This window comes from Synchytrium microbalum (genome assembly GCF_006535985.1).
Source record: "Synchytrium microbalum strain JEL517 chromosome Unknown SmJEL517_scf0004, whole genome shotgun sequence".
Taxonomy (NCBI): Eukaryota; Fungi; Chytridiomycota; class Chytridiomycetes; order Synchytriales; family Synchytriaceae; genus Synchytrium; species Synchytrium microbalum.
The window spans coordinates 425,286-449,153 of NW_022158353.1; the positions used below are offsets into that span (position 1 = coordinate 425,286).

Sequence of the window (23,868 nt, forward strand, 5' to 3'; positions counted from 1 at the left end):
TGCATCTATCCGAATTCTGTGTTTCGTGAACATCAAACTCAATATTGTTACGATTCCTAGATACGCGTCTGTCCTTTGTGTGGATGGATTCAAGCTTCTCCATACAATTCCAACCGCAAGATCAAGCCTGCACTGACTGGTAATTTGTGAGGGCTGGTATATTATCATTCTTTATCCACAGAGGGGCTTTATACTAATTACAAGAGCTGATGTTGAAGATGACGTCTACTTTTTTTTTAGTTTTGAGGGCTATTCATAGTTCACGATGATGTGGTCCTCGCTCTTCTCTCCTCGACGGACGGCGTCCTTGACGTGGTTTTCGTGACGTTCCTTGTCAGCAAACCTCTGGCCACACTTGCATGTCACCTTCATTTTGAATGTATGGGTATGGTCGTCTGGGTATCGGTCGAGATGCTTTGACACCATGATGTCGTAGCGAGAGTATCCCTTGCCGCAGGTACATGTAACTAGTTTACAACAGTTTCTGATGGTGAGGTTATTGCGGACATTGTATGAGACAACTCAATACGTCTCAAACTGCAATTTAATTGTGTCTGCATACCTGGGTCTCTTTCATGGAACTTTTTCATGTGGCGACGTAAATCATGGTCTCTGTCGAAAGATCGGTCAGTGCAGAGTCTGCATCTGAATCGTTTCTGAGAGGCTTTTGATCCACGGGGGGATTGAAGGTTGGGTTGAGAGATTGATCTCTGATGAGGATCGTAGTCGCCATCGTCCACCGTTTCGTCGTCACTTTCCTGCATTTGAGCAGGAGAGCGATTCCGACTATCAAGGTTATGGGTGAAGAGGGTTAGTTGCATGGGCTTGATGAAGGGCGAAAATAATACTGAAAGCTACTAATATTGAAAGCTGACACTACAGTCTTTGATTTACCTGTTTGGGCTCGACCATCTCTTCTTTCCACAGCCTCGCTGGTCGTCAAACGTGGGAGTCCTATAGTTACGAACGAGTCAATGGGATGACGGCCACTACAAGAATTCGTACTGGTTGCCTCTTTTGTAATGGTTGGCTCTTCTTACCGATTTCCTGTCGGAGGCGATCTACTACTCATGGAGAATCTGCCAAGTGGGTAACGAGGTCTTCGGCTACCGCCGTCACTCCGAGTGAGACGACTCCCTGATTCGTCTTCATCCTACGCAGAACGAAAATAAATTAGCCAGCAACTAGTAATGAACAACGTTTCAAAGTGTTGGTACTGATTGACTCCCAGAAGGAGAATTGTCCGGTCCGCGACTTGATCTTCGAAGCACCAAGTCTGATGTGTCTGGAAAAAGAGGCTCCAGACCTCCTGGCATCGAAGCGCCAGGAGTTGGGGGGTCAAACAAAAGTCTGGCAGCCGAAGTATCAGCAGATCTAGCAGCCCAAGTATCAGCAGATCTGTCAGCCAAAGTGTTAACCCGGGGGAAGTAGTCAAGAGTAGAATACGGTCCGTAAGATGGACCTCCTCCCTGCAACTGGTGGAGAGGAGGTTGCAAGACTGGCTGGTTGGGGACGGTTGAAGAGTCAGGAGTAGGAGGACTATAGATGATATTGCTGTTAGGTAATGAATGGCGCTTAACATATCAAACAGGAATGCATGAAAAATAACCTCTCTGTAAGTGATAACGTTCCAGTTACCAGGAGGTTTTGCTCCCCAAACAAGACGGTCTCTCCAAAGAGGTTAGTGTTTGACAGCAAATCAGGTTGCGCAAGTGTCTAAATTGAGTTCCAGTCAAGTAAATTGGTGTATGTAGTACTTGATCAACAACGAACATACTGCATCTGATGTGCTCTGTGTGGTTGGAATGTGTTGCTTCTCGTCGTTGTCTGACACCGGATACTCCTGTTTGAGTGCATGTAAGTATGTTTCAGTATATTCTTTGTAATCATAATGTTATCTAGTTTGTCCATACCTCGTCCATGTTTTAGTAAAGTAGCAAAGTGCAGGCGCCCGTCAATACAACGTAGATGGCTTTCAGTTCAGCTGATGATGCATCAGTTGAGCAACTAATGAGATCCTTTCTTTGGATCGACGTTGTGGTAGCCTGTGTGTTGTGAAATTTGTTTCGTGAAGCGAAAGTGTTCAGTTGTCGCAAAGCGCCTACCAGCCAACAACAACCAAGTCACCAACCCCTTCTTCGAGATACGTAGCAGTTTCAAACTATTATAAGATACCGAATACGAGTGCGAACGCCGTGGTTTGGGCTACAGACCTCTCAAACTGCTGAAATCTTCAACTTTGTACTAAACATCGTTTTGTGACTTTCAGAGGTCTGCGAGGGTCAAAACGCGTTTGGACTGGTAATGAGCTACCTGGATTTGTTGATTTACACGTATTCTAGGCTGTATTCCTTCCTTCTTCCAATCCAGTTTTCATGCAGAGCTCTCGTTTATTAGATTTGCTTTTGATTATTGCAAACAACCGTTCTTGATGCACTCGCCAGGTCCCAATGAGCAATAGCGGCAAAGCAACGACTACTGGTATGTCAACCATGTATATTATAGAGAAGAGCCTAGTCCTTTCCCGTTAAACAACCCTCTATTGGATCAAACTTGTTCTCCATCAAATAAACTAACTAATCAAGTTTAACGACTTTCTAGCCAACATTCGAATCGATTCATCTCCCTCCTCGGCATCAAATCTGACTCAGTCGACTCTTGACCGATTCAACTTTAAACGCCCTTCAACAGATTCAACATCAAATTCAATATCAGCAACCCATTCAACAACTTCCTCAAAACGAACCAAGTTTCAACAGGACGTATCCTTACCGCAGAAAGATATGACGGACGGAAAGGACTCGGCTGCCATGTCTGCTCGCTCACTGATTTACGATCTCACCTCATCACCGATACACTCGCAATCGGATAATGCATTATTCGATGGGGTCGTGTCTGGCAGTAATAATACGAGTACTGCTAATGCAAAGGGTAAAGGTACACTATCTTCTTCATTCGGCGATGCTGGACGACGAGTATCTGATGGGTGGGGATCAAGACCTGGGAGTGGAATGGTAGGTGCTGTAAACCATAGTGCTTCGCCTGTATCTTCTGGTGGTCCGAAGAAGCTGATTATAAAAGGATTCAAAAGTAAGCTTTGGAATCTTTGAATGATTTCCATTTGTTCGTCGGTGATCTCATTCGTTTTTTGTCCACCACATAGACAAACCCACACTACCTGTAAACTACGAAGCTGATACTTGGCAGACATTACGACGTGCTGTACGCGCCATTCACGAAAGTCAACCTGTGCCAGATAGCAAGGAAGAGTTGTACAAGGTAGTTCCCAATGACTTGACAACTAAAGAGATTTAAGGCTAATCAGTTCACTTGTGAATTCTAGTTATGTGAGAACTTGTGTCTACACAAGATGGCGAGTGGACTATATACGAAACTGCAGGCTGAATGTGAAGAGCATGTACAGTCACAAGTGGCCTTACTTCAAACGTAACTTATGGCATGTCAACTAAATGTTTTTTGTCATTGACTTTTCTTGAAACTAGGAATGGAACTGAAGGTGAACACTTTCTGCAAGCATTAGAGACTGTGTGGACTAGTCACTGCCAGCAAATGGTATTGTTTATAAATGGGTGATCATTTTTTTGGTCTTGTTCCGTCTTAACAATCGTGCTGGTTTTTTTTAGATTTTGATACGAAGTATCTTTTTGTACCTGGATCGTACATATGTATTACAGACATCGTGGTTGTTATCATTATGGGAAATGGGATTAGATTTGTTTAAAAAGCATGTAATGGGGGCTCCGGACATCAAGAAGAAGGCTGTTGAGGGGTTACTAAATCAAATTCGACGTGAAAGGTTTGACCTATCTTCGAATTTTTGCCAAATCTTTTGTTCTCTCGCATATTTATTATTTTTCCATTTCACAGGGATGGTGAGGTGGTGTCAAAACCATTATTAAAGACCCTCTTCCGTGCACTCATGGATTTAGGAATCTACGTCTCAGTTTTTGAAACACCATTCTTGGATCGGACTGAAACGTATTATCGAGCTGAAGCCGATAGACAGTTTGCTGAATTGGAAGCAGCTCCTGGCGCCGAATCTGTCGCAAGATATCTAAGACATGTGGAAGAGAGATTGAGACAAGAAACAGACCGATGCTCACAGTTATCAGGATATTTGGATTTGGCTAGTAGGAAACCACTTATTACTGTAGTGGAAACTGAGTTGGTTAAGAAGGGTGTCAAGTTATTGCTTGAGAAAGGTAAATCCTACATAGTGTCGTTACCGTTTTTTTGTAGTTGCTTACGGAAAGTCTACTAGGTTTTGATGACTTAATGATTCACGATCGAGCCGATGACTTGAGTCGATTATATCAGCTACTCGGTCGCGTACAAGCATTAGACCAAATGCGAACAGCCTTTGGTTTACATATCAAGGTACGACAAACACCAGCGAAAAGCCGATGTTAGAAGATAAATCTATGAGTCCGGTTTCCTAACTCTACTCATTCTCATATATAGAAAAGCGGTCTAACACTTGTCAATGACCCCTCTCGAGATCCAACAATGGTGACAGACCTATTAGCCTTCAAGCTCAGATTAGACAATCTGCTCGTCACATCATTTGCCAAGAATGAATTGTTTGGCAATTCAATGAAGGAATCATTTGAACATTTCATCAATCAAAGACAAAACAAACCTGCTGAATTGATTGCCAAGCACTTGGATGGTTTGCTCAAGAGCGGTAAAGGTGTCACGGAAGAAGAGGTTGAGAGCATGTTGGATCGCTGTTTGGTCTTGTTTAGATTTATCCACGGTATGTCTTGATGGTTTTTGGTCTTGGCCAAGTTACAAAACGCTGAATGTGTTTGACTGATTTTAGGCAAGGATGTCTTTGAAGCCTTCTACAAGAAGGATCTGGCGAAACGATTATTGTTGAACAAATCTGGATCTGTTGATGCTGAGAAGAGCATGCTGATCAAGCTCAAGACTGGTATGATGTGTGACTCCACCCACTTTATTTGTTCAGCTGAATTGATTCGTTTCGCATAGAATGCGGTGCTGGGTTCACTTCGAAACTGGAAGGAATGTTCAAGGATGTTGAATTATCCAAAGATATTATGATATCATTCAATGCTGTATGTGTATTATGTGGGTCAACTGCCATAGAGGAAGATTCTTAAACTCCCGTTTTCAAACTTAGTCTCCCAAACACAAGAATCAATTGGAGAGTATTGACTTGGGTGTCAGTGTCTTGACAGCTGTCAATTGGCCAACATATCCTCCAGCGGAAGCATTGCTGCCAACAGAGGTGCATTTGTGGGAAAACAATCATTGACAGCATTTATATACTGAATCATTCTTTGCACCTTAGTTGGAAAAATGTCAAAATGTCTTCAAGAGCTATTACGAAGAACGACATTCTGGAAAGAAACTGACTTGGGTCAACTCACTGGGTCATTGTGTGTTGAAGGCATCATTCCCAAAGGTATAGGTTTTAGCACGTCGGACAAGAACAAAAAAAATGATACAGGGCTCACAAATGCGCTTCTTAGGGCGTCAAAGAACTCTCCGTATCCCTCTTCCAAGCCATAGTAATGCTCCTCTTCAACACCATCCATGGCAGCATATCCTTTTCTGACATCCAATCACAAACACGCATCGAGCCCAAAGAATTGAGTCGAACTCTACAATCCCTAGCTTGTGGTAAAGTGCGAGTTCTCACTAAAACCCCAAAAGGACGAGAAGTCGACCCGAACGATGTCTTTGAATTCAATGAGACATTTGACAATGCCTTGTATCGAATTAAAGTGAATGCCATTCAGATGAAGGAGACTGTTGAAGAGCAAAAGAGGACTGAGGAAGGAGTGTTTCAGGATCGTCAATATCAGGTATGTTGATGAGCGTGAATGTGTGATGTCGAAAAAGTTATGTTTGTAATCTGGAAATCTACGGTTTTTTTTGGGGATTAAAACATCACTTGTTATGCATATAGGTCGATGCTGCAATTGTTCGCATTATGAAAACGCGTAAACAATTATCACATACATTACTCATTGCTGAATTGTATGAGCAACTCAAGTTCCCTATCAAGGTATACAAGCGGTCTCGTATGCGTCGATCGTTGTGTCCTGTTTTGTGCTGATGTTATTCTTAATAGCCCCAAGATCTGAAGAAACGAATCGAATCATTAATTGAACGCGAGTATTTGGAACGAGGAGATGATGGTATGACGTACCATTATCTTGCCTGAGAAGAACCACAAGACTTTTTGCATTTTGCTGCCCCCTCATCACTGTGTTTTAAAGAAGAGAGAACTAAAATGTATTATAGAGTATGAAAATAAAAACGGCACAAAGTATAAATTCAACATCTGGCTGTTGCTGTTGTGTGAAATGAGCACAATGCATGGGATGTGTGTCGAGTTGAACCTCGGTGAAGTAGGATGATGGTTTCTTTGTGTTTGGCAGAAAAAGGTGATTATTCAAACTTTGATTTACGTTTAGAATGCGCAACCAACAAATGTCACGTTTTAGCAACATGCTTCTTGGACTTCTCTGCTAGCTCAGTGCTATACCATCTTGCTCATCACCGAAAGGGCGTTATGGTGTCGTGTCTGGCAGCATCTCCTTTTCCGACAAGTAGTCACAAACACGCACCGAACTCACAGAATTGAGTCGAACTCTACAATCTCTAGCATGTGGTAAAGTACGAATCCTCACCAAAACCCAGAAAGGACGAGATGTCGACCTAAACGATGTCTTTGAATTTAGCGAGACATTTGGTATTGCCTTGTATCGAATTAGGGTGAATGCTATTCAGACGAAAGAGACTGCTGAAGAGCAAAAGGGAGCTGAAGAAGGACTGTTTCCGGATCGTCAATATCAGGTAAGTTGAGGAGCGTGACTGTGTCATGCTGAAAAAGTGATAGTGTGCACAATATTTCAGCGTTTTTTGTGTTGGTGGATACATCCTTCTTGTTTGTATAATTCGATACAGCAATCGCTTGCATCATGAAGATGTGTATACACTATTACATACATTGCTCATGGCTGAAGGGTATGCGCACCTCAAGTCCACTGTAAGGTACAGAAGTCTTGCAACCTGTCGCCCGTTCCTTCAGTCCTTCAATCCTGACCCTTTACGAGAGCTCCAGGGACGCGGCTGTATGCAGCTGTGAAAATCCGTTTATATTTTTGGGAAGGAGTATCAATCCTGATGTTACTTCGAGTCAGATCACAATAGGATTGTTCTTTATGATCTGATATTCTTTTGTTATTCGGCAACAAATATAATTATTTACACATCAAATCTGCGATTGTAAAAGCATACAGCCAGCCCAGTATTCACTTTTTAGCATATTCCGAAGACTTTCCAGCCTTCTTGGGCATCTTCCTATTCATATCCTCTTCCAGCTCCTTGGGTTTATAGTAATGTGGTGCGACTAAAAAAACACGAGATATTACCATCACATGCGCAAACTCGTCGCAACGACATACAAGCCATACCTTCCAACAACCACTCAGGCTGAATCTCAATAACCTGCCTCATAAACTCCTTTGTCGTCAACACGAGCTCAAAATACAAGACCCATTTAGGATTCTCGCCCACCAGTCCAAACAAGCTACTGGACGGATGTATCGACACGGTCTGACTATGTTTAACAGTTCGATACGTATCTCCAGATCGCTGCAGTCTAGCAGTATTGTAAAAGAAACCGGCAGTCATGGCTTTACGGAGCGGTATCGAGTCTGCTGGATTTGGGTTTGATATGATAGGCACCTCGGTACGTTCCATGAGTCCAACGAGCTGATCGCGTACATCTCGTACGCGTTTCAGGGTTTTGTGCTGGAGATAGTTCTCGTAGCACCACTGGATACTATAGTTGGTTTCTACCCATGCATTCCAGATGGCGAGGAGCATGAGATGGTCTCCGCCTGTTCGGTAAAAGTTTTTCTTGGCCTTGTCGGCATGCACTGCTTTATCTTTCGGGCGGTAGAAGATAGCATTGTTGGCAGAGAGCATGGATACTATGGATACGACTTCCTCGGTACATCCATACTTTTCAGCAGCTACGAGTGTCTTGCTGAGCATGGGATCTATAGGGAATTCAGCCATACGACGACCAAGTTTGGTCAATTCACCTCGATCGTTTAATGCTCCCAAAGCGTATAATTGCTCTAGTGCTCGAATCAAGGTTTCGGCAGGTGGCGGGTCCATGAAATCAAAGTTCACTAGATCATTGATTCCTAGAGATTTAAGTAACAGTACTACATTACCAAGATTTGTACGTTGGATTTCGGGAACTGTGTTTTCTTCCAGTTCGTTTTGATATGCCCAAGCTGTATATAGTCTAAAGCATTTACCAGGACCTACACGACCTGCTCGTCCTTTTCGTTGATTGGCAGAGGCTCGAGAGCACGGCACGACGACTAGAGACTCCATACCGGTACGTGGATTATAAGACTTTTGCTTGGAAAAGCCAGGATCAATGACATAGACTATACCATCGATAGTGATGGATGTTTCGGCGATATTGGTAGCGATGACGACTTTACGTGCTCCTTCTGGCGTTGGTTCAAAGATCTTTGTTTGCTGCTCGGCCGGAAGTGTAGAGTATATAGGACATATTATCAATTCACTTATTTTACTACCTAGTGATCTACATATCTGTTTGAGTGACTCTTCAGCCGCTTCAATCTCATCCTGTCCCGTCAAAAACAGCAAGATGTCACCAGCATCTTGAGTAATATGGATTTGCATGATGGTTGTTATAGCGGCGGCATGGTAGTTGGCTTCAGGAGCAGCGGTGTAATATACTTCGACAGGGAATTTACGACCAGGAATATTGAATATCGGTGCTTCATCAAAATAATCTGAAAACTTTTGGGCATCCATGGTAGCTGATGAGATTAGCAGTTTGAGATCGGGCCTGAATCTGGCAATATCTTTTACAAGACCAAACAAGACATCGGTATGTAGCGTTCTCTCGTGTGCTTCATCAATGATTAATACAGAGTAGGATCCTAAATCAGGTTCAGTCAAGAACTCTCGTAGCAACATGCCGTCAGTCATGTACTTGATTATAGTCTTATCTGAAGTACAGTCCTCGAATCGGATCGAGTAACCGACTTGATATCCTACTTTTACATTCATCTCATCCGCTACACGAGCTGCTACAGACATGGCAGCAACACGTCGTGGTTGTGTACATCCAATCTTTTTACCATCCTTGGTGTATCCTGCTTCATGTAAATACTGTGGGATTTGTGTTGTCTTGCCTGATCCTGTCTCACCTACGATGACTACTACTTGGAATTGCTCTATAGCTTCGAGCAGCTGTTCACGGTATGAAAATATCGGTAGAGACTGACGTATTTGCTGCATTGACATTTCTTTACGCTGAGCATCACTCATTTTCTTGAGTTCAGCTTGCTCTGCATCTTCCTTTGTCGAGGATTTAGCAAGACCACTTTGTACCACAAAATCAATATGTTGAGATTCATCAAATACATAGTCATAATCTGTCTCATCGGCTCCAGGACCTTTACTAGTACCAGGTTTGGATAGCGACTTTGTGATTTGATTTTGTTCCCATTGGTCTTGTTCAGTGACGAATTGGGATGGATCTGTTTCTTGATATCGTTGATATAGGGCAGCCTCTTGCTTTTTCTTATCTAGTTTACCCCGTTCTGTTATATAATCATCTGGCATATGATACCCATCCACCTTGTCGCTTATAGATATGCGTTCTTTGGCCAATTTGAGCAGTTTCTTTTTATACTCCAGGTCGTCACGTTCACGTTTCGTCAGCGCTTCATCCTTGAAGAGCTGTTCTTCATCGGCGATGGCAGCTTCCAAGAGAGCGAGCCGTTGCTCCTCTCTCTTGCCTAGATATTCCTGACGAGACAATTCACGTAAATCGTTTAATACACCTTTACGGGCCTCTTTATCAGCACCGAGTTGCCGCCTCCTAGCAGCTTCAGAAGCGCTTTTATCTTCTACTAGTTTGGAAGTCGTCTTTTCTTTGTCTTTGGCCTTCAGCCTCTCGGCAAACTCGTCTCGTTCCTGTAAATCTCGTAGCCGTTCTTTTTCTCGTTCACGATCCCGTTCAGCGTCAGATGCTGGTTCGGCGGAGATGGATCGTTTACGTTTCTTTACAGCAGGTTCATTGTCATCAGCCTGCCATTGGTCTTGATCAGGAGAACGATGTCTGAGGTTTCGTTTCTTGCCACCGTCATTCTCATCACGAGTATTACTACTACTAGCCTGATCTTTGCTACTACTAGCTTTGGATTCCTTCTTCCTTCTCTTGCTATCTTGTTGTAGTTCACTACTTTGTGTGTCCTGATCATCGTCGAGAAGTAGTTTAAAGGTTTCGTTCTTGCGTAGTAAGCCCAGTGTCTCCTTTGTCTCTTTGCGTCTCTTGTGAGTGGCAGCAGCAGTAGAAGCAGCCCTTGGTATTCTGCTGTATAGCTCGTTCGCGAATCTTGAAGCTTCGTCAGATGTCGGTAAGTCAGCAGCGTGCAGAGATGCGAGTAGTTGGTCGGATGTTTTGGATGATTTAGCTAATGGTAAATATAGTTAAGAAATCGTCGAGTACATGATGCATTCCAACACCAACAAGATATTAAGACGTGCCTTGAGCAATGAAATAGTCAACAAGAGTCCTTTCAGACATTCCAAGCAATTTGACCATATTGTCTTCGACCCAAACACGCAGATTCGAGTCTGCCATCCTGCTGTATGCTCTCTTTCTCTCTTTCCTATCTGCTGCTCTTTGCTACGAATGGATTTGGTGAATGATTTGGGAAATGTGACTGAAGACTGGTTGGATGCAGGTATTCAAGACATTTAAGATCTTCAAGACGTGTATATTTATACTACAAACTCATAACAATGATTTGTCGTTTCCGTGTCTTGGACTGTTGACGTCAGAATCAACGACATCTGGAACCCAAATCCCTTTGTATCAACCACAAGACTCGACTACAAATAACATCTGTCATCTTACCCGCTATATCTGATTATTCTGGTGATTTGACACATCTTGGACTGGCGTTTTAAATCTTGGTGCTTCCGCGCAGTACGCATCACCGGAAAGTATTCAGCAAACTGCTTCTACAGCGCGCGCCTCAAACACTAGGACAAATATGGTCGCAGACGCTTATCGAAGATTTCGTATTACTGAACCACTCAGCACCCAAACACAAACCGTCAAGACATCTGCTCCGAAAAAACCATGTCGACCTTCGCACTTTTTGCAATTGTCACGAACTTGGGATATGGTAAGTGACTGTTACGATCTGTTGACGGCGGTGTTTGATTTAACAGATTCAATTGGTATAGGGAGGTCGAAACGTTCGTGAAAAGATACTGGAAGAGTTCCTATTCGCAAACAGCAACAAGACTGGACCTCAGATTGAACGTGATTTAGGGAATGGAGCTAGTTTGTTCTTGACTCGAGTTACTGCTTGGTTGAGGCTCACGTACGTTTGTCATGCGGGGAATCACAGATCAGTTTGTTAAGTCTGCAACCTACACATAGGTACTTGCTGGGATACGACCTATCGTTACAGCTACGCGTAATTTCAGTGTTTGTTGGCGCTACAGATGCCCCACGATTTATGGCCGAATTCATGGAAATCGGGGGGGTGTTAACTGTGCTTGAGATACTGGGGTTGAAACAAGTCAGCGAGGTACTTGCTTCGTTTGGCATTCGACACACAATATCATTCGGTAATCTGATATTAATATAATTTACTAGACCGACAAGGCTGATGCCGTACAAGTATTGAAAAACATTGCACAAGCAGGACGTCGATACAAGGAGTTTATTTGTGAAAGCTATGGTGGGCAAGTTTTGTGCCTTTTTTACTTCCAGCTCAACGAAACTCACAATATGAACTTAAGGCATAAGGGCAGTTGGAGAATGCCTAGCTAAAGCGCGTTCACAAGGTCTTAGCGAGCCGACACGGGACGTGTTGGTTTTGATGGGAACGGTATGTTTGAACACTACCATACCGCACCCGCTACCTTTACTGAATTTTTTGCTTCCTGGCTAGAACAATCCCAAATACAGCAGTCAAGTGTTCAAATTGCTACTATCCATATTTACGACCAACTCTCCCAATCCAATCTGTCAGCAAGTAGCCGGCATGGGGCTTCGACAACTACTGGTATGCTTATTAATTCTGAATTGACAAGTTCTTTTTTCTCACTTCTTCTTTGGATGTAGCCTTCGATACCGTCTTTCAACCCATCTATTGTCGAATCTGTATTGGCGTTGTTGAAACATCCAAATCCCACCGTCCAAATAGAAGGTCAAAACCTTGCAAGAAACCAAGCTAATAGTCCACATTTTAGTACTGACAACGTTCAATTTACAGCATACGACATTCTCCAAGAACTTGTCAAGAGATCAACCCTTCAAGACACTTTACTCTCGCAATTAGTATCTATACTGAAAATATCGGTTGATCCCACGGGAGATGATCACTCTGATGGTGGGTGCTTGATGATTTAATGTAGTTCAATACTGTTTTTTTAGCCCTTTCCTAAGACGCGATTGGTAAAAAAACACTAACACCCGGAATTATCTTAGATATTTGGACAAGAGAAGCTACGACTACCGGTCCTCCACCACAATTCAGCAATTCATCTGACAAGAGTGAAGAATACGCAAAAATCGTTTTGGAAGCTTCTACAGCTGTTTATCAACAGCAATCGTATGTTTCTAAACTATTGGGGTGAGAAACTTTGTTCGTTAAGATGTAAACGTGCGACGATGGACTCAGTGCTCATTTTTTTGTTTGAAATCTAGGTCCTTTGCTGCTACATCAGATGCGCTTGGTGTTCGTATGGTTCAAATGCAAGTTGTGAGCGGTTTACTCAACACAATTGGAAACGTTGGGTATCCAAAGAGTCAGCACTTTGCTACGAATACTTTGCTCGTAAGTTTGACAAAGATTGAACGTTGGAAACTGAGGGTTTTTTTGGCTCATCGATACTCCTTCTTCGCTCCTAGTTTTTGACGGAACGACATGCTATCGTTGCAAAGACATTACAAGACTGCATGGGACAAAACTTTTATGAACTGTTGCAGGTTGGTGTTCAAGGCAAAAAAGAGCTACGGAAGTACAACTAACACTGATAACAATTTCCATCAGAACAAGCCCGATACTTTCTACCGTGAACTCAACAAGGAACAAGTACGATTCTTACGACGAAACACAGTCAAAGTGCTATTTGCGGACGATGACCTCATCGACGATGATGAATTTGCACCATCTCCTTCGACGTCTGATGATGATGAAGAGTACGTTCTTGACACTGTTTATTAGATTTTGTTCTTGGATTCATTTCTCAATCCCCTTTCTATCATTCTAGTGTTCAAATTGAGGGAGCAGTGGCAGAGAAACGAGCCAAGAAGAAGAGAAGTCCCATGTTCCCAGACACGTAAGCCCTCATACTTTCAAGACGTTTTTTCTTTTCTTTTTTGTCCCCCTTTCTCACATCAATCTCTCATACTACAGGGAGGGCCAATCAGCGTATGAGCCAAATCCCAAGCACAATACCATCGGATACCTATTGACTCTTTTAATTTAATTAGGCGATCCCCTTCGATTCAATCAATCACAAGCATGGAGGAATTGAGAATGGAATCAGCCACCGCCGCTACTGTTGTCGTCCCGGCTGAACGACCACTTTCAGTTATTGAGTCGATACTTGGTGAACCTCTTGAAGAGGTGTGGTTGTATTCGTGACACTGTTTTTGGCATATCGATGAAACTGAAACTCTTTTACATTTCGTGAACAGGAAGCACAGACACACCAAACGATGTATATACCATATGGTGGAACTCATGTTCAGAATACTGCTGGAGCTTCGTTTGCGGTAATTGCGTTGAGAATGATGTTGAAGTTCTTTTATTTTGTCGTGGTTGGACCAGCTCCACAAGGTCAAAATTGAGCAGACATTCATTTGTCAACCCGGTTCCTTTAGGCAAATCCATTCGTATCGTCAACTGCATCACAAACAGCCGAAGACAGATTCGATGGTGAATTTGAACGCTTCAAGACGTAAGCTCCATAGCCATCACCTGCACTCCTTTTTTCATCACTCTTGACCTTAATTTTCCTCTCATATAGTACGATTGCTCAAGTCGTCAAACAAAGGGAGGAATTCGATTCAACAGCTGAAGCTCAACTTAACAAGATCAAGGAGAAGAATGCTGCTCTTAAATTCGTGTCGGAGGAGGAAGAGACACGGAATGCTTAAGGGTCCTTGTGATTTCGTGTGAAGCTTAGTTGAACAATAAAGTAGCTTCGTGCTTTCGCCAATCGTCAGCAGAGTTCAAGCACCTTGATCTTCATTGTTTGAAAGTTCCGCCGCGTTACAGAGCCACTCAAGAGCCAAGTACACTCAAAGTTTCAAGCACATATGGTGAAACAAAGACCATCACACTTTCTGTGGTTGTCACGAACTTTTAAAGGCGTTTTTACTCAGGGTGTTTTTGGTTATAAAGAAGTAACAAACTACGAAAGCGAAAAATACACAAAAGATTGTTCTAACTGACTAAATTTTCTTCCCACACAGACTTAAAGATCTCGATAAATAGCATGCAGACGAGCCTCAAACTCATCCACAACCTTCTGCACCAACGATTGCTGCACACTAGATAATTGACGAGCACGGAGACGCATAGGACCAGTTGGGCACGAAGACGGGTATTGTACAGCAATTTTAGCACTGCATGGAGCGTTCACCAGTATAGGGACCTAAATGAGGATGGGAAAGTGTCAGAATACCTGCTTTAGCAACGATTTCTATGAAGCTTTTTTATGGATCCCCAGCCCAACGAAAAGTCCTTACAGTAGCACCAGCAATAGTAGCAGGAGCAGTTGCAGCAGCGCCACCACCAGCAGGGGGTGTAGTGGCAGTACCATTCATAATCGTTGGAGAGTTGATTGTCATTGGTGTAGCAGGACATGTTCCTCCCAATGCGAAATGGAAGATACCGCCTGTACAGACTTGGTTTGCATCCATTATGGCTTCGATTGGCATGATTGCGGTTTGGATGAGATCAGGACACTATTTCGGGAAAAGTGCGGATTTTGGAGATGTTGAGTGTTTATGACGAATTTTTGCTGTGTGGATCTTGCAATGTTGAGAAATGACCAAAAAGGTACCTTCGTGTTAGTCCTAAATGAATCGTATGTCTGGTAAGATTATCGTGCCAAGAATAACCCGACAATTCTGCTCAAGTATAGCTTACCATGCAGCGGCATAACGTTGGACCATGAACGTAAACAAGTTGGTCGCCACTAAAACGTTGAAACCCGGCCAATACGACATTCAGCTGTCAGAAACCTTTAACGAAAACGTCGATATGAAAATGATGACTATGATGCTTACCAGCAGTAGGAGACTTCTTTGCCGCAAACAGATTGGAATAACCCATAACATACGGAGCACCGATATTGAGAAGATTCATACAGTACGATATATCAACTGCAGTCAGATTTGCATTGGCATCGAGTGGAGGTTGATTGACTGCAGTACGATATAAATTGAGTTTGGCAAGACTGTATGCTCCTTTTGCGTCCAACGTCATTGGATTTCCTAGCAAGATAAATCAGAATTAGATATGAGGTCGGGCTAAACGGCAATACAACAATAACAAACCAGGTTGCATCAAAGCGATAGGAGGGGCCTGATTCGCAGCCGCCGACAGTTCATTCAGAGCCAATGAGCCCGTCATCGTGGCTCCAGTTGGATCGGTAGCATCTACAGCTGTGAATGGCTTACACCCAATAGCCGGATTTACTGCGACATCAAGCAATCGATTATCTCCCGGATTGGCCAATACAGTAGCAGTTGGGAATTTCGCCACGTTTTGTGGAATGTTTTGTGCAAACATTCCATTCATGGTGATGTACGACGTTACTATATTATCGGCAGGATCCTGATCGACATGTTCGAATGATCGGGTAGTGGGACACGGTTTTCCCATCATATCGTTACCCAACGGTGGGATTGTTAACGCTCCAGCTTTGATGGCGGCGTTTGTAGCAGTCCAGAAGGCGATAGCGTTACAATGAGAAAACTGTCCAAATGGGCTTCCGTCCAATCCATTCACTGAGAAAAAGAAAGGGAGGTAGATTGAAGATGTGAGATACAACGGATACAACTTGTCTCCATGGACGCAACATACCACAGACACCCTGCTTCAACGACCCTCCAGAATCAACCTGCAAGACCAAATTACCATTCCCACCAAACCAAATACCCACTACTTCGTTCGCGTCAACAGTGATGGGTGTTGGGGGCACTAATGGTGTGGAGCCCTTTTGGATAATGAGCGGGTGGTATACTCGGAAGGCGTTTGTTTTCGTGTTGAATAGGGTCGCTTCCACAAAGGCATTCTGAGCTGGATCGTCTTGTTTACAACCATTGACAACCCATGCCGTTCCAAGACCTGTTGTCAGCGGATTTGTAGGCACAGCTATGTTTGGACGTAATTGTTAGTAAACAGACGGAGAAAAGGGAGTAGCAGATAGTTAAATTCCGTCATTGTTCCCAAATGAAATTGAAAGACTGAGTTGGGTTGCAATCAACAATTTCCTCCCAATATGGTGTTATTTGGAGAGGTAACAATGTTCGAGGTTTTGACCACGGTTCTTCATAAGTTCCACCAAATAAAGAGGCTAGATCTCTTGAATAAGATGTGCTGAATCGTCTGGCTCTCTTTCTTAGTCTTCCAAGTCTTGGTTCCACGTTGCTTCACGTCTGCTGCACTTCACGTTCAAAATCATCAGGGAACTCACTTAGACTGCAGTTCTGAGCTATGCTCGTAGTAACAAGTGTTAGCGTAGCTAGTATGTAAAGGCACGAACGCCTCGTTATTGTCTTCATTCTTATTGACTTTGCGTAGCTATTTTATGTCATAAGAATGACATGGACAAGGTGAGGGACGCCACACAACTTTAGAGCTACACATATATGGAATCGCGAAGAGGAACATTGCAGTTGCGCGTATAGCATTGAAATTTTATATCTTACTCTTTTATCAAGCGCTGAATCTGTCCTTCCCCCCTAAGTCACGTCTTGCGTCCTATTTCCCAACGTTCAAGTTTGGAGACCACAGCCTCTTTTCTGTTATGCTAATAACCCCATTCAATCAATATCCGGATACCATTCATCGTATCCAGGTTATTATACCATTGTTGTGGATGGGATCTGTCCGAGCATCTGTACAAGGAGCTGCATATAGAGAATCAGCACCTACAAGCAAGTTACGAATGAAATCCGGTCTAAATTTACACACAATTCCTGTACAGGTACTAAGATTCTGGAGCCATCAACAGTTATGAACGCTCCTTCACTTTCAGACAGCAACACATTTCATCAATTCGACCCAGCTCTCTTCTCTTCAAACTACCTTTATTAAGCAACTCGTACAGTGCACCACTACCAACAAGATGCCTTGACCTGCTTACATTTACAAAGAACGATACTGCTTTCAACCCCTCATGAAACCACTGTTCCAACTAAATATATATTTTTATATTTTTTCACACAGAGACAGAAATTCAAAGCTCACGATAAATAGCATGCAGACGAGCTTCAAACTCATTGACAGCTTGTTGCACCATTGATTCTTGAAGACTGGATAATTGACGAGCACTGAGACGCATAGGACCACTTGGGCACGTAGATGGATACTGTACGGCGATTTTAGCATTGCATGGAGCGTTAACCAATATAGGAACCTGGTTGGAAGATGGACTTTGTTAGAATTACTATGATTTACCCGTCTTATGGGCCTTTTCTTGCGCTTCACAAGAAGACACTTACAGTCGAACCAGTAGCAGCTGCTGGAGCAGGAGCAGCGGGTGCAGGAGCACCACCAGCAGCAACAGGTGGTGGTGCCGCAGTACCATTCATGATCGTTGGAGAGTTAATGGTCATTGGTGTAGCAGGACATTGTGCCGTTGCGAAATGGAAGATACCGCCAGTACAGACTTGGTTGGCGTCCATGATAGCTTCGATTGGCATGATTCCTGTTCCAATGAGATCTGGACACTGTTTGAGAAAGTTGGGAAAGTTAAAAATCTTCATTTTGTGTTTGAAATGACTGTGGTGATGTCGTCTCATGGAGTTAGAAGTGTCCAACTTTTACTTTTGTATTGGTCCTAAGTGGAATAAAACGTTGTGTTAGACTAGCACGCAGAAAAAAAGGTGTCTGCTGATGTACTGATTGGCTTACCATGCAGTAGCATAACGCTGCACCATAAATGTGAACAAGTTGGTGGCCACTAAAATAGGAAGAGATGGCCAGTCAATACAGTATTCATCAGTCAGCCAACTGCCACACAAAACAAAAAAAAGTCTCCAAATTTATCGTCAAACCGTATTACCAGCAGTAGGAGATTTCTTTGCCGCAAACAGACTGGAATAAGCCTGAACATACGGCGCTCCAATATTGAGTAGATTCATACAGTACGATATGTCCATTGAAGTCAAATTAGCATTTGCATCAACGGGGGCTTGATTGACTGCAATGCGATATAGATTGAGTTTGGGGACACTGTATGCTCCCTTTCCGTCCAGCGTCATTGGATTTCCTAGTAAAAAAAGGATTTATATGACTTTCAGATGCAGGCTCGGCCTGATGATTAAGGCTACACCAACCAGGTTGCATGTAAGCTATAGGAGGAGCCTGATTAGCAGCAGCTGAGAGTTCGTTGAGAGCCAATGAGCCGGTTTGTGTGTTTCCGGAGGGGTCGGTGGCGTCTATTGCTGTGAATGGTTTGCATCCTAGAAAGACAGGTGGGTGAGTCTCACTGAGCACCCGTTTTTTTGGCTACTTGGTGCACCTATTGAAACATACCTATAGCCGGATTGACTGCAACATCAAGCAAACGATTATCTCCCGGATTGGCCAATACAGTAGCAGTTGGGAACTTCGCGACGTTTTGTGGAATGTTTTGTGCAAACATCCCACCCATCGTAATATATGATGTCACAATATTATCGGCCGGGTCTTGATCCACATGTTCAAATGATCGAGTAGTGGGACACGGCTTGCCCATCATATCATTACCCAGCGGCGGAATTGTCAAGGCACCTGCTTTAATAGCAGCATTCGTAGCAGTCCAGAAAGCGATAGCGTTACAATGTGCAAACTGTCCAAATGGACTTCCGTCTAATCCGTTTACTAAGAAAGACAAAGAGTTGGCTGATACAGTTACAACCACAAACTCCACCAGCGATATTTCATGATGAGCACATACCACAAACACCCTGCTTCAACGACCCTCCAGAATCAACCAGAATCAGCAGGTTACCATTCGCACCAAACCAAAGCCCTACTACCTCATTCGCGTCCACAGTGATGGGTGTCGGAGGAGCTAGTGGTGTCGATCCCTTTTGAATGATGAGGGGATGGTATACTCGGAAGGTGTTTGTTTTGGTATTGAATAGGGTAGCTTCCACAAATGCCGACTGAGCGGCATCGTCCTGTTTACAGCCGTCGACACTCCACGGCATTGCGAGACCTGTTGTCAATGGATTTGCGGGGACAGCTATTATGTTTGGATGGGGGTTGAGTTAGTAAAGGCCATTGGATGAGAATACAAATAATTCCAGTTCATCAAGCTAAGATAGTCAGGCCCCCAATGAAGATTTGTTCCAGCATGTTGCGTTGGAGACACAAATGAAGTCCTCAAATGTTCAGCGTTTTCGATGAGAGGTTTCATAGATTCCGGCAATTTGAGACGACGAAGTCCCCTCAATATCATGTACTCAATCATCTAGCTCTCTTCATTCGTCTTCCACTCTTCCTTCTGTGTTGATTTACTACACTCTCATTCACAATCACAAAATCATCATCTAGAAACTCACTTAGATTGCAGTTCTGAGCAATACTCGTAGTAACCAGGGCCAGTGTAGCGAATATATAAAGGCAGGAACGCCTCGTTATCGTCTTCATTCTTTCCTCTCAGTCCGCTTAGCTAGCTAAGAGATCACAAGAATATTTACAAATCCTAACTTGATGAGAGGCATGTAGAGCACCACCCACATCGAACTGGGGCAAGGAAGGAGGACATTACGCGGAGGACGCATCGCGATAACATAGTTTACAATTGCCTTAAGCTTTTGGTCCGTCGCTTCGCATTTATCACGTCTTGCGTCTTAAATCTCCCCACGTTTCAGAGGACTTACTTTTTTGGCCTGTGGCTACAGCTTTTTATACAAGCGTCTCCCCCACCTTTCCTGATTAATACGAACATATTTCTGGTCTTTCCAATCATATCATGCAGACATTTTCCAATACCAGCTAAAGATCCTCTATTTGCTTAGTTTACAACGCATCACTACCACCTCTATGTCTCTCAGCTTCCTGCCTCAACACAGGACTAACAGCAAACATATCTCTCAGTTCCTGCCTCTGCTCCTTCAGATTAGCAGGCACAGTATCATATACATCCGTAAACAGATCGTTGATTTCAGGCCGCATCAAAGAATCATCTTCAGCGAGGGCTTCCATAACTCGCTTCCTACTAGTTTGTTGAAGTATCGACTCATCAGAGTCTGTCCATCCATGAACTCGAGCAATATACTTTTTGAATCTTAGTATGGGCGATAATTGTTTGAAGAGATCAATCTCTGATTGTGGGCGGTATACGGTAGAGTCGTCTGATGTTGAGTGGTGTGACAATCTATTTGAAAGAATAGAAGAGTTTGAGCCTGACTCTGGTTCGTCATGTGTGTAAATTTCAGTTTTTTTTCCTTACCGATACGTCATAGCTTCAACAAGTATAGGCCGATTCTCAGAAACAGTCAGCTTCCTAGCTTTCGATACTACCGAGTACACAGCTAATGGATCGTTCCCATCCACTCGCATAGTTTCCACCCCAAGTGCAATACCTCGTGCAGCAACTCCATCTCCTATGTATTGTTCTGTAGTCCTACATGCACAAAAAACCTTCAAGTCCCGTATCCCTATTCTTTGAAGCAAGAGCCTTACCTTGTCGATATGCTGAAACCATTATTCCGACACAGAAATATCGTCCTGGAACCATGCACAGCAGCCATATTCACAGCGGCATGGAAATCACCCTATGAGGATTTGGTTTGTTTGATTCCAGCCGACACAGAAAAAAATGATCTCATCACGAGCTTACTTGGCTGGCAGCACCATCACCAAAGAAACATATACAGCAAGCATCCTTCTTACTTCTCTATCAATACATGGAAAACATTAAAGACATGCTTCTCCTTGCTGCACTGAGAACTGTTGACTCTACCTTCAGCGCGTAGCCAACTCCAGCTCCATGCGGTGGCTGTGACCCCATAGGCGAACTTACAGGATGAAAATGTAGGTCTTTTGATGTATAATGCACTGGCATTTGTCGTCCCTTCCCTGCCAAAAAAGGTAAGTTGCTAGTCCCGAATGAAATCTCAAGCAGACATCTCTCCTGCTCCCCAAGCGACACGTACCCAAATCAGCTTCATTGGCAAAAGCTTGCCCCACAATGCGCTTCAACTCAAATCCCAAGTACACTAGACTGCCTTGCTCTCTAGCCGACGAGATTATGTGGTCGTCCTTTTTCAGAGCAGCCGCAGATGCGACGGCCACGGCTTCTTCACCAGACGACGACATGTAGAAGCCGATACGACCATGTCGATTTGATTCTATGATGAAATGAGCGTCAGACACAGTGCCTCATATATGATACAGCATCACGTACCGTAGAGTAACGAATCCATTATCTCGGTTAGCACCATCGACTGATATATCTTCAGACACGTTTCTCGTGACAAGTTTGGATCTGTTGCGCCTGGTTCTATTTCGCCTTCTGGGTTTAGGATTCGGAATGTTTCGATTGTTGGATATGATGATTTTGATGTTAATGTTGGTGTGTATTTTATGTCGGCTCCAGGATAGGCAGGTAGCTGATTAATGGTCTGAGATGTAGAAGCAGCAGCATACGTTCTCTAGATATGAAGTATTAGGTCCGTGTCGTGAAATGCACGAACGTTCACAATGCACATTTACCCTTATAAGTGTCTGCTGAAGCTTTAAACAAGCAGTAACGTTCAGGGACTTCCGTAGCTTAATACATGCTCTCATGATGTATGGAGTAGCTTTGAGCAAACTTAAAGGGTGTTCTCTGAGCTTTCGTCGAAATTAGAAGTTCGCGTTTTTAGGAAACAGAAAACGTCTGAGTTTGACTATTGATGACTACCTATATGTCTTTTTTCTTTCCTTAAGAAACAACAAAGTGTGTGGAGACTACTACTAAAAACATAATATGATTGTGCTCAAATCGGCACAGATCTTGATTTTTTTATGATTGTTCAGGCGATTGGGAATCGTTTGATGATACTGTTGATGACAGCAAAGTTAAGCCTGGGGCGTCAAAAGCAGCTGGCTTTTGAGCAATATACTAAAGCAAAAATTCAGTATATGAATAACCAAAAACAATGTCAAACACATACATCTTGAATTGATCCACATTGACAATTTCGATGAAGCATGATTTGGTTTTGCAGATGCAAAACTTCGTCCTTGAGTCGAGCTACAGTATCTTGTAACTCCTTGTTGAGGTCAGCGACCTGCTCGTTCTTCTTTGCGAGTTCCTGTACCCATTGTTTCTTCTTTTGACGACATTTCGATGCTATTGACGTGGCAGTATCAGTGTGGTGATCACATTGGCATCTAAAGAACGAGAACTCTGAAATGAACCAGAACTTTGATTCTAGCGTACCTGCAATACGATTCCTCTCAAGAAACTTCTTCCTCTTATCATCACTATCCCCATCATTAGTACTCTTCCTACGCTTACTTGATTTACGAGACGATGGTTGCCCAGTCACAGAATCTTCACCATCCGAGTCATCGTCCAGCTCGTCTTCGTTCTCGTCGTCCGTCATGACAGCAGCCGATGATCGCCTACTAGCAGACACTGGTTCAGGCGATGATTCTTCAACTACAGGTTGTGGGGCCGGTGCTGGCTTTTCAACTTCCTGTTTAACAGCTTTACGTTTGCGAGCTGTAGTGCTAGCAGTGGATTGTCTACGAGCAGCAGCGGATGGTCGTCTAGCCCGTGGCGATGCAGCGGAATCTGGAGTGTCGTTTATGGGAGATTCTTCTTCGATTGGTATGGGTTGGGGAGTTGGTGCTCGCATATTTTTGTTTATGACTACGGTCGGTTGCTGTTGCTGTTGGTGTTTTTGATGCTCTGAGCCTGAGGTATTTGGTATTGAAGGTGCTGGTGCGGATACTGGACGGTTGTATATGATTGCAGCACTTGGTGGCAGCGTAGATTGTGTGTTCATGTTTGTTGGATGTGGTGGTTGCAATGGAGCAAATGAAGCTTCGAATGGATTATAGGTCTCTCGAGGAGGGAAGGGCGTCATTTCTCCCAGTGATGCGATCAGTCTTCCAGGTGTCGCCGTCTCAAACAGAAAACTGGGGCTTGGAAGTGCATTTGAGAAGCTGCCGAATGATGTTCCAGCTAGCGTCTGGACTGGTGGCTTCATCGTTTTGGATAGACGATCCCTTAAACAAGCAGAACTGTTTTTAGTACAGCGACATTTAAGCACACAGATTGTTTTTTTGTGATCCAATCAAACTTTAACACAGTTCAGCGTAGAAATAAACAGCAAAGGAGAGAACAGATGATTCAATGAAGGGACTTACGATCAAGTATTGGGTCCCTCGTTCTATGTTTCTTACAGACAAACGCTCGTTTCAACTACTTGAATTGTTTTTTCGAAACTACGTCATCGGTTTAGCAATCAATCACACGTCCTGACGGGCATTTGGATTTCGAGGCTGGGACGTTGACGAAATCCAGAAACGCTATCTGACGTGTACGGAACGTGTATGGAGC

At 43.5% G+C, this 23,868-nt stretch overlaps 5 protein-coding genes across 5 annotated transcripts; 2 read left to right on the forward strand and 3 right to left on the reverse strand.

Annotated features, from left to right (window-relative positions):
- Positions 1–2,450: 2,450 nt before the first annotated feature.
- Positions 2,451–7,141, forward strand: SmJEL517_g01214 (uncharacterized protein; the record flags this gene model as incomplete). Its single annotated transcript, XM_031167142.1, has 18 exons — positions 2,451–2,481; positions 2,602–3,090; positions 3,164–3,279; positions 3,344–3,447; positions 3,504–3,573; positions 3,645–3,817; positions 3,889–4,223; positions 4,283–4,398; positions 4,483–4,777; positions 4,844–4,954; positions 5,014–5,099; positions 5,165–5,272; positions 5,336–5,449; positions 5,517–5,852; positions 5,957–6,055; positions 6,122–6,188; positions 6,632–6,849; positions 7,085–7,141. 18 exons carry the CDS (start codon positions 2,451–2,453, stop codon positions 7,139–7,141), a joined length of 2,925 nt encoding a protein of 974 aa, XP_031026777.1.
- Positions 7,142–7,307: 166 nt separating this feature from the next.
- Positions 7,308–10,699, reverse strand: SmJEL517_g01215 (uncharacterized protein; the record flags this gene model as incomplete). The annotated part of the gene is made up of 3 exons (XM_031167143.1): positions 7,308–7,405; positions 7,470–10,529; positions 10,681–10,699. 3 exons carry the CDS (start codon positions 10,697–10,699, stop codon positions 7,308–7,310), a joined length of 3,177 nt encoding a protein of 1,058 aa, XP_031026776.1.
- A 415-nt stretch (positions 10,700–11,114) lies between these two features.
- SmJEL517_g01216 (uncharacterized protein) lies at positions 11,115–14,242 on the forward strand (the record flags this gene model as incomplete). Its single annotated transcript, XM_031167144.1, has 18 exons — positions 11,115–11,249; positions 11,311–11,450; positions 11,510–11,660; positions 11,729–11,813; positions 11,875–11,963; positions 12,027–12,140; positions 12,200–12,284; positions 12,351–12,467; positions 12,566–12,710; positions 12,785–12,914; positions 12,989–13,066; positions 13,131–13,279; positions 13,351–13,419; positions 13,497–13,511; positions 13,574–13,709; positions 13,781–13,858; positions 13,967–14,043; positions 14,113–14,242. 18 exons carry the CDS (start codon positions 11,115–11,117, stop codon positions 14,240–14,242), a joined length of 1,923 nt encoding a protein of 640 aa, XP_031026779.1.
- Positions 14,243–14,562: 320 nt separating this feature from the next.
- On the reverse strand, positions 14,563–19,516 carry SmJEL517_g01217 (uncharacterized protein; the record flags this gene model as incomplete). The annotated part of the gene is made up of 15 exons (XM_031167145.1): positions 14,563–14,742; positions 14,837–15,055; positions 15,154–15,166; positions 15,240–15,288; positions 15,380–15,586; positions 15,650–16,102; positions 16,179–16,469; positions 17,568–17,736; positions 17,822–18,049; positions 18,147–18,159; positions 18,234–18,282; positions 18,385–18,591; positions 18,659–18,784; positions 18,858–19,184; positions 19,261–19,516. The coding sequence occupies 15 exons, from the start codon at positions 19,514–19,516 to the stop codon at positions 14,563–14,565; spliced, it is 2,787 nt and encodes a 928-aa protein (XP_031026778.1).
- Positions 19,517–20,330: 814 nt separating this feature from the next.
- SmJEL517_g01218 (uncharacterized protein) lies at positions 20,331–22,103 on the reverse strand (the record flags this gene model as incomplete). The annotated part of the gene is made up of 8 exons (XM_031167146.1): positions 20,331–20,688; positions 20,764–20,937; positions 20,997–21,088; positions 21,154–21,210; positions 21,277–21,392; positions 21,470–21,664; positions 21,721–21,967; positions 22,029–22,103. 8 exons carry the CDS (start codon positions 22,101–22,103, stop codon positions 20,331–20,333), a joined length of 1,314 nt encoding a protein of 437 aa, XP_031026771.1.
- Between the last annotated feature and the right edge of the window lie 1,765 nt (positions 22,104–23,868).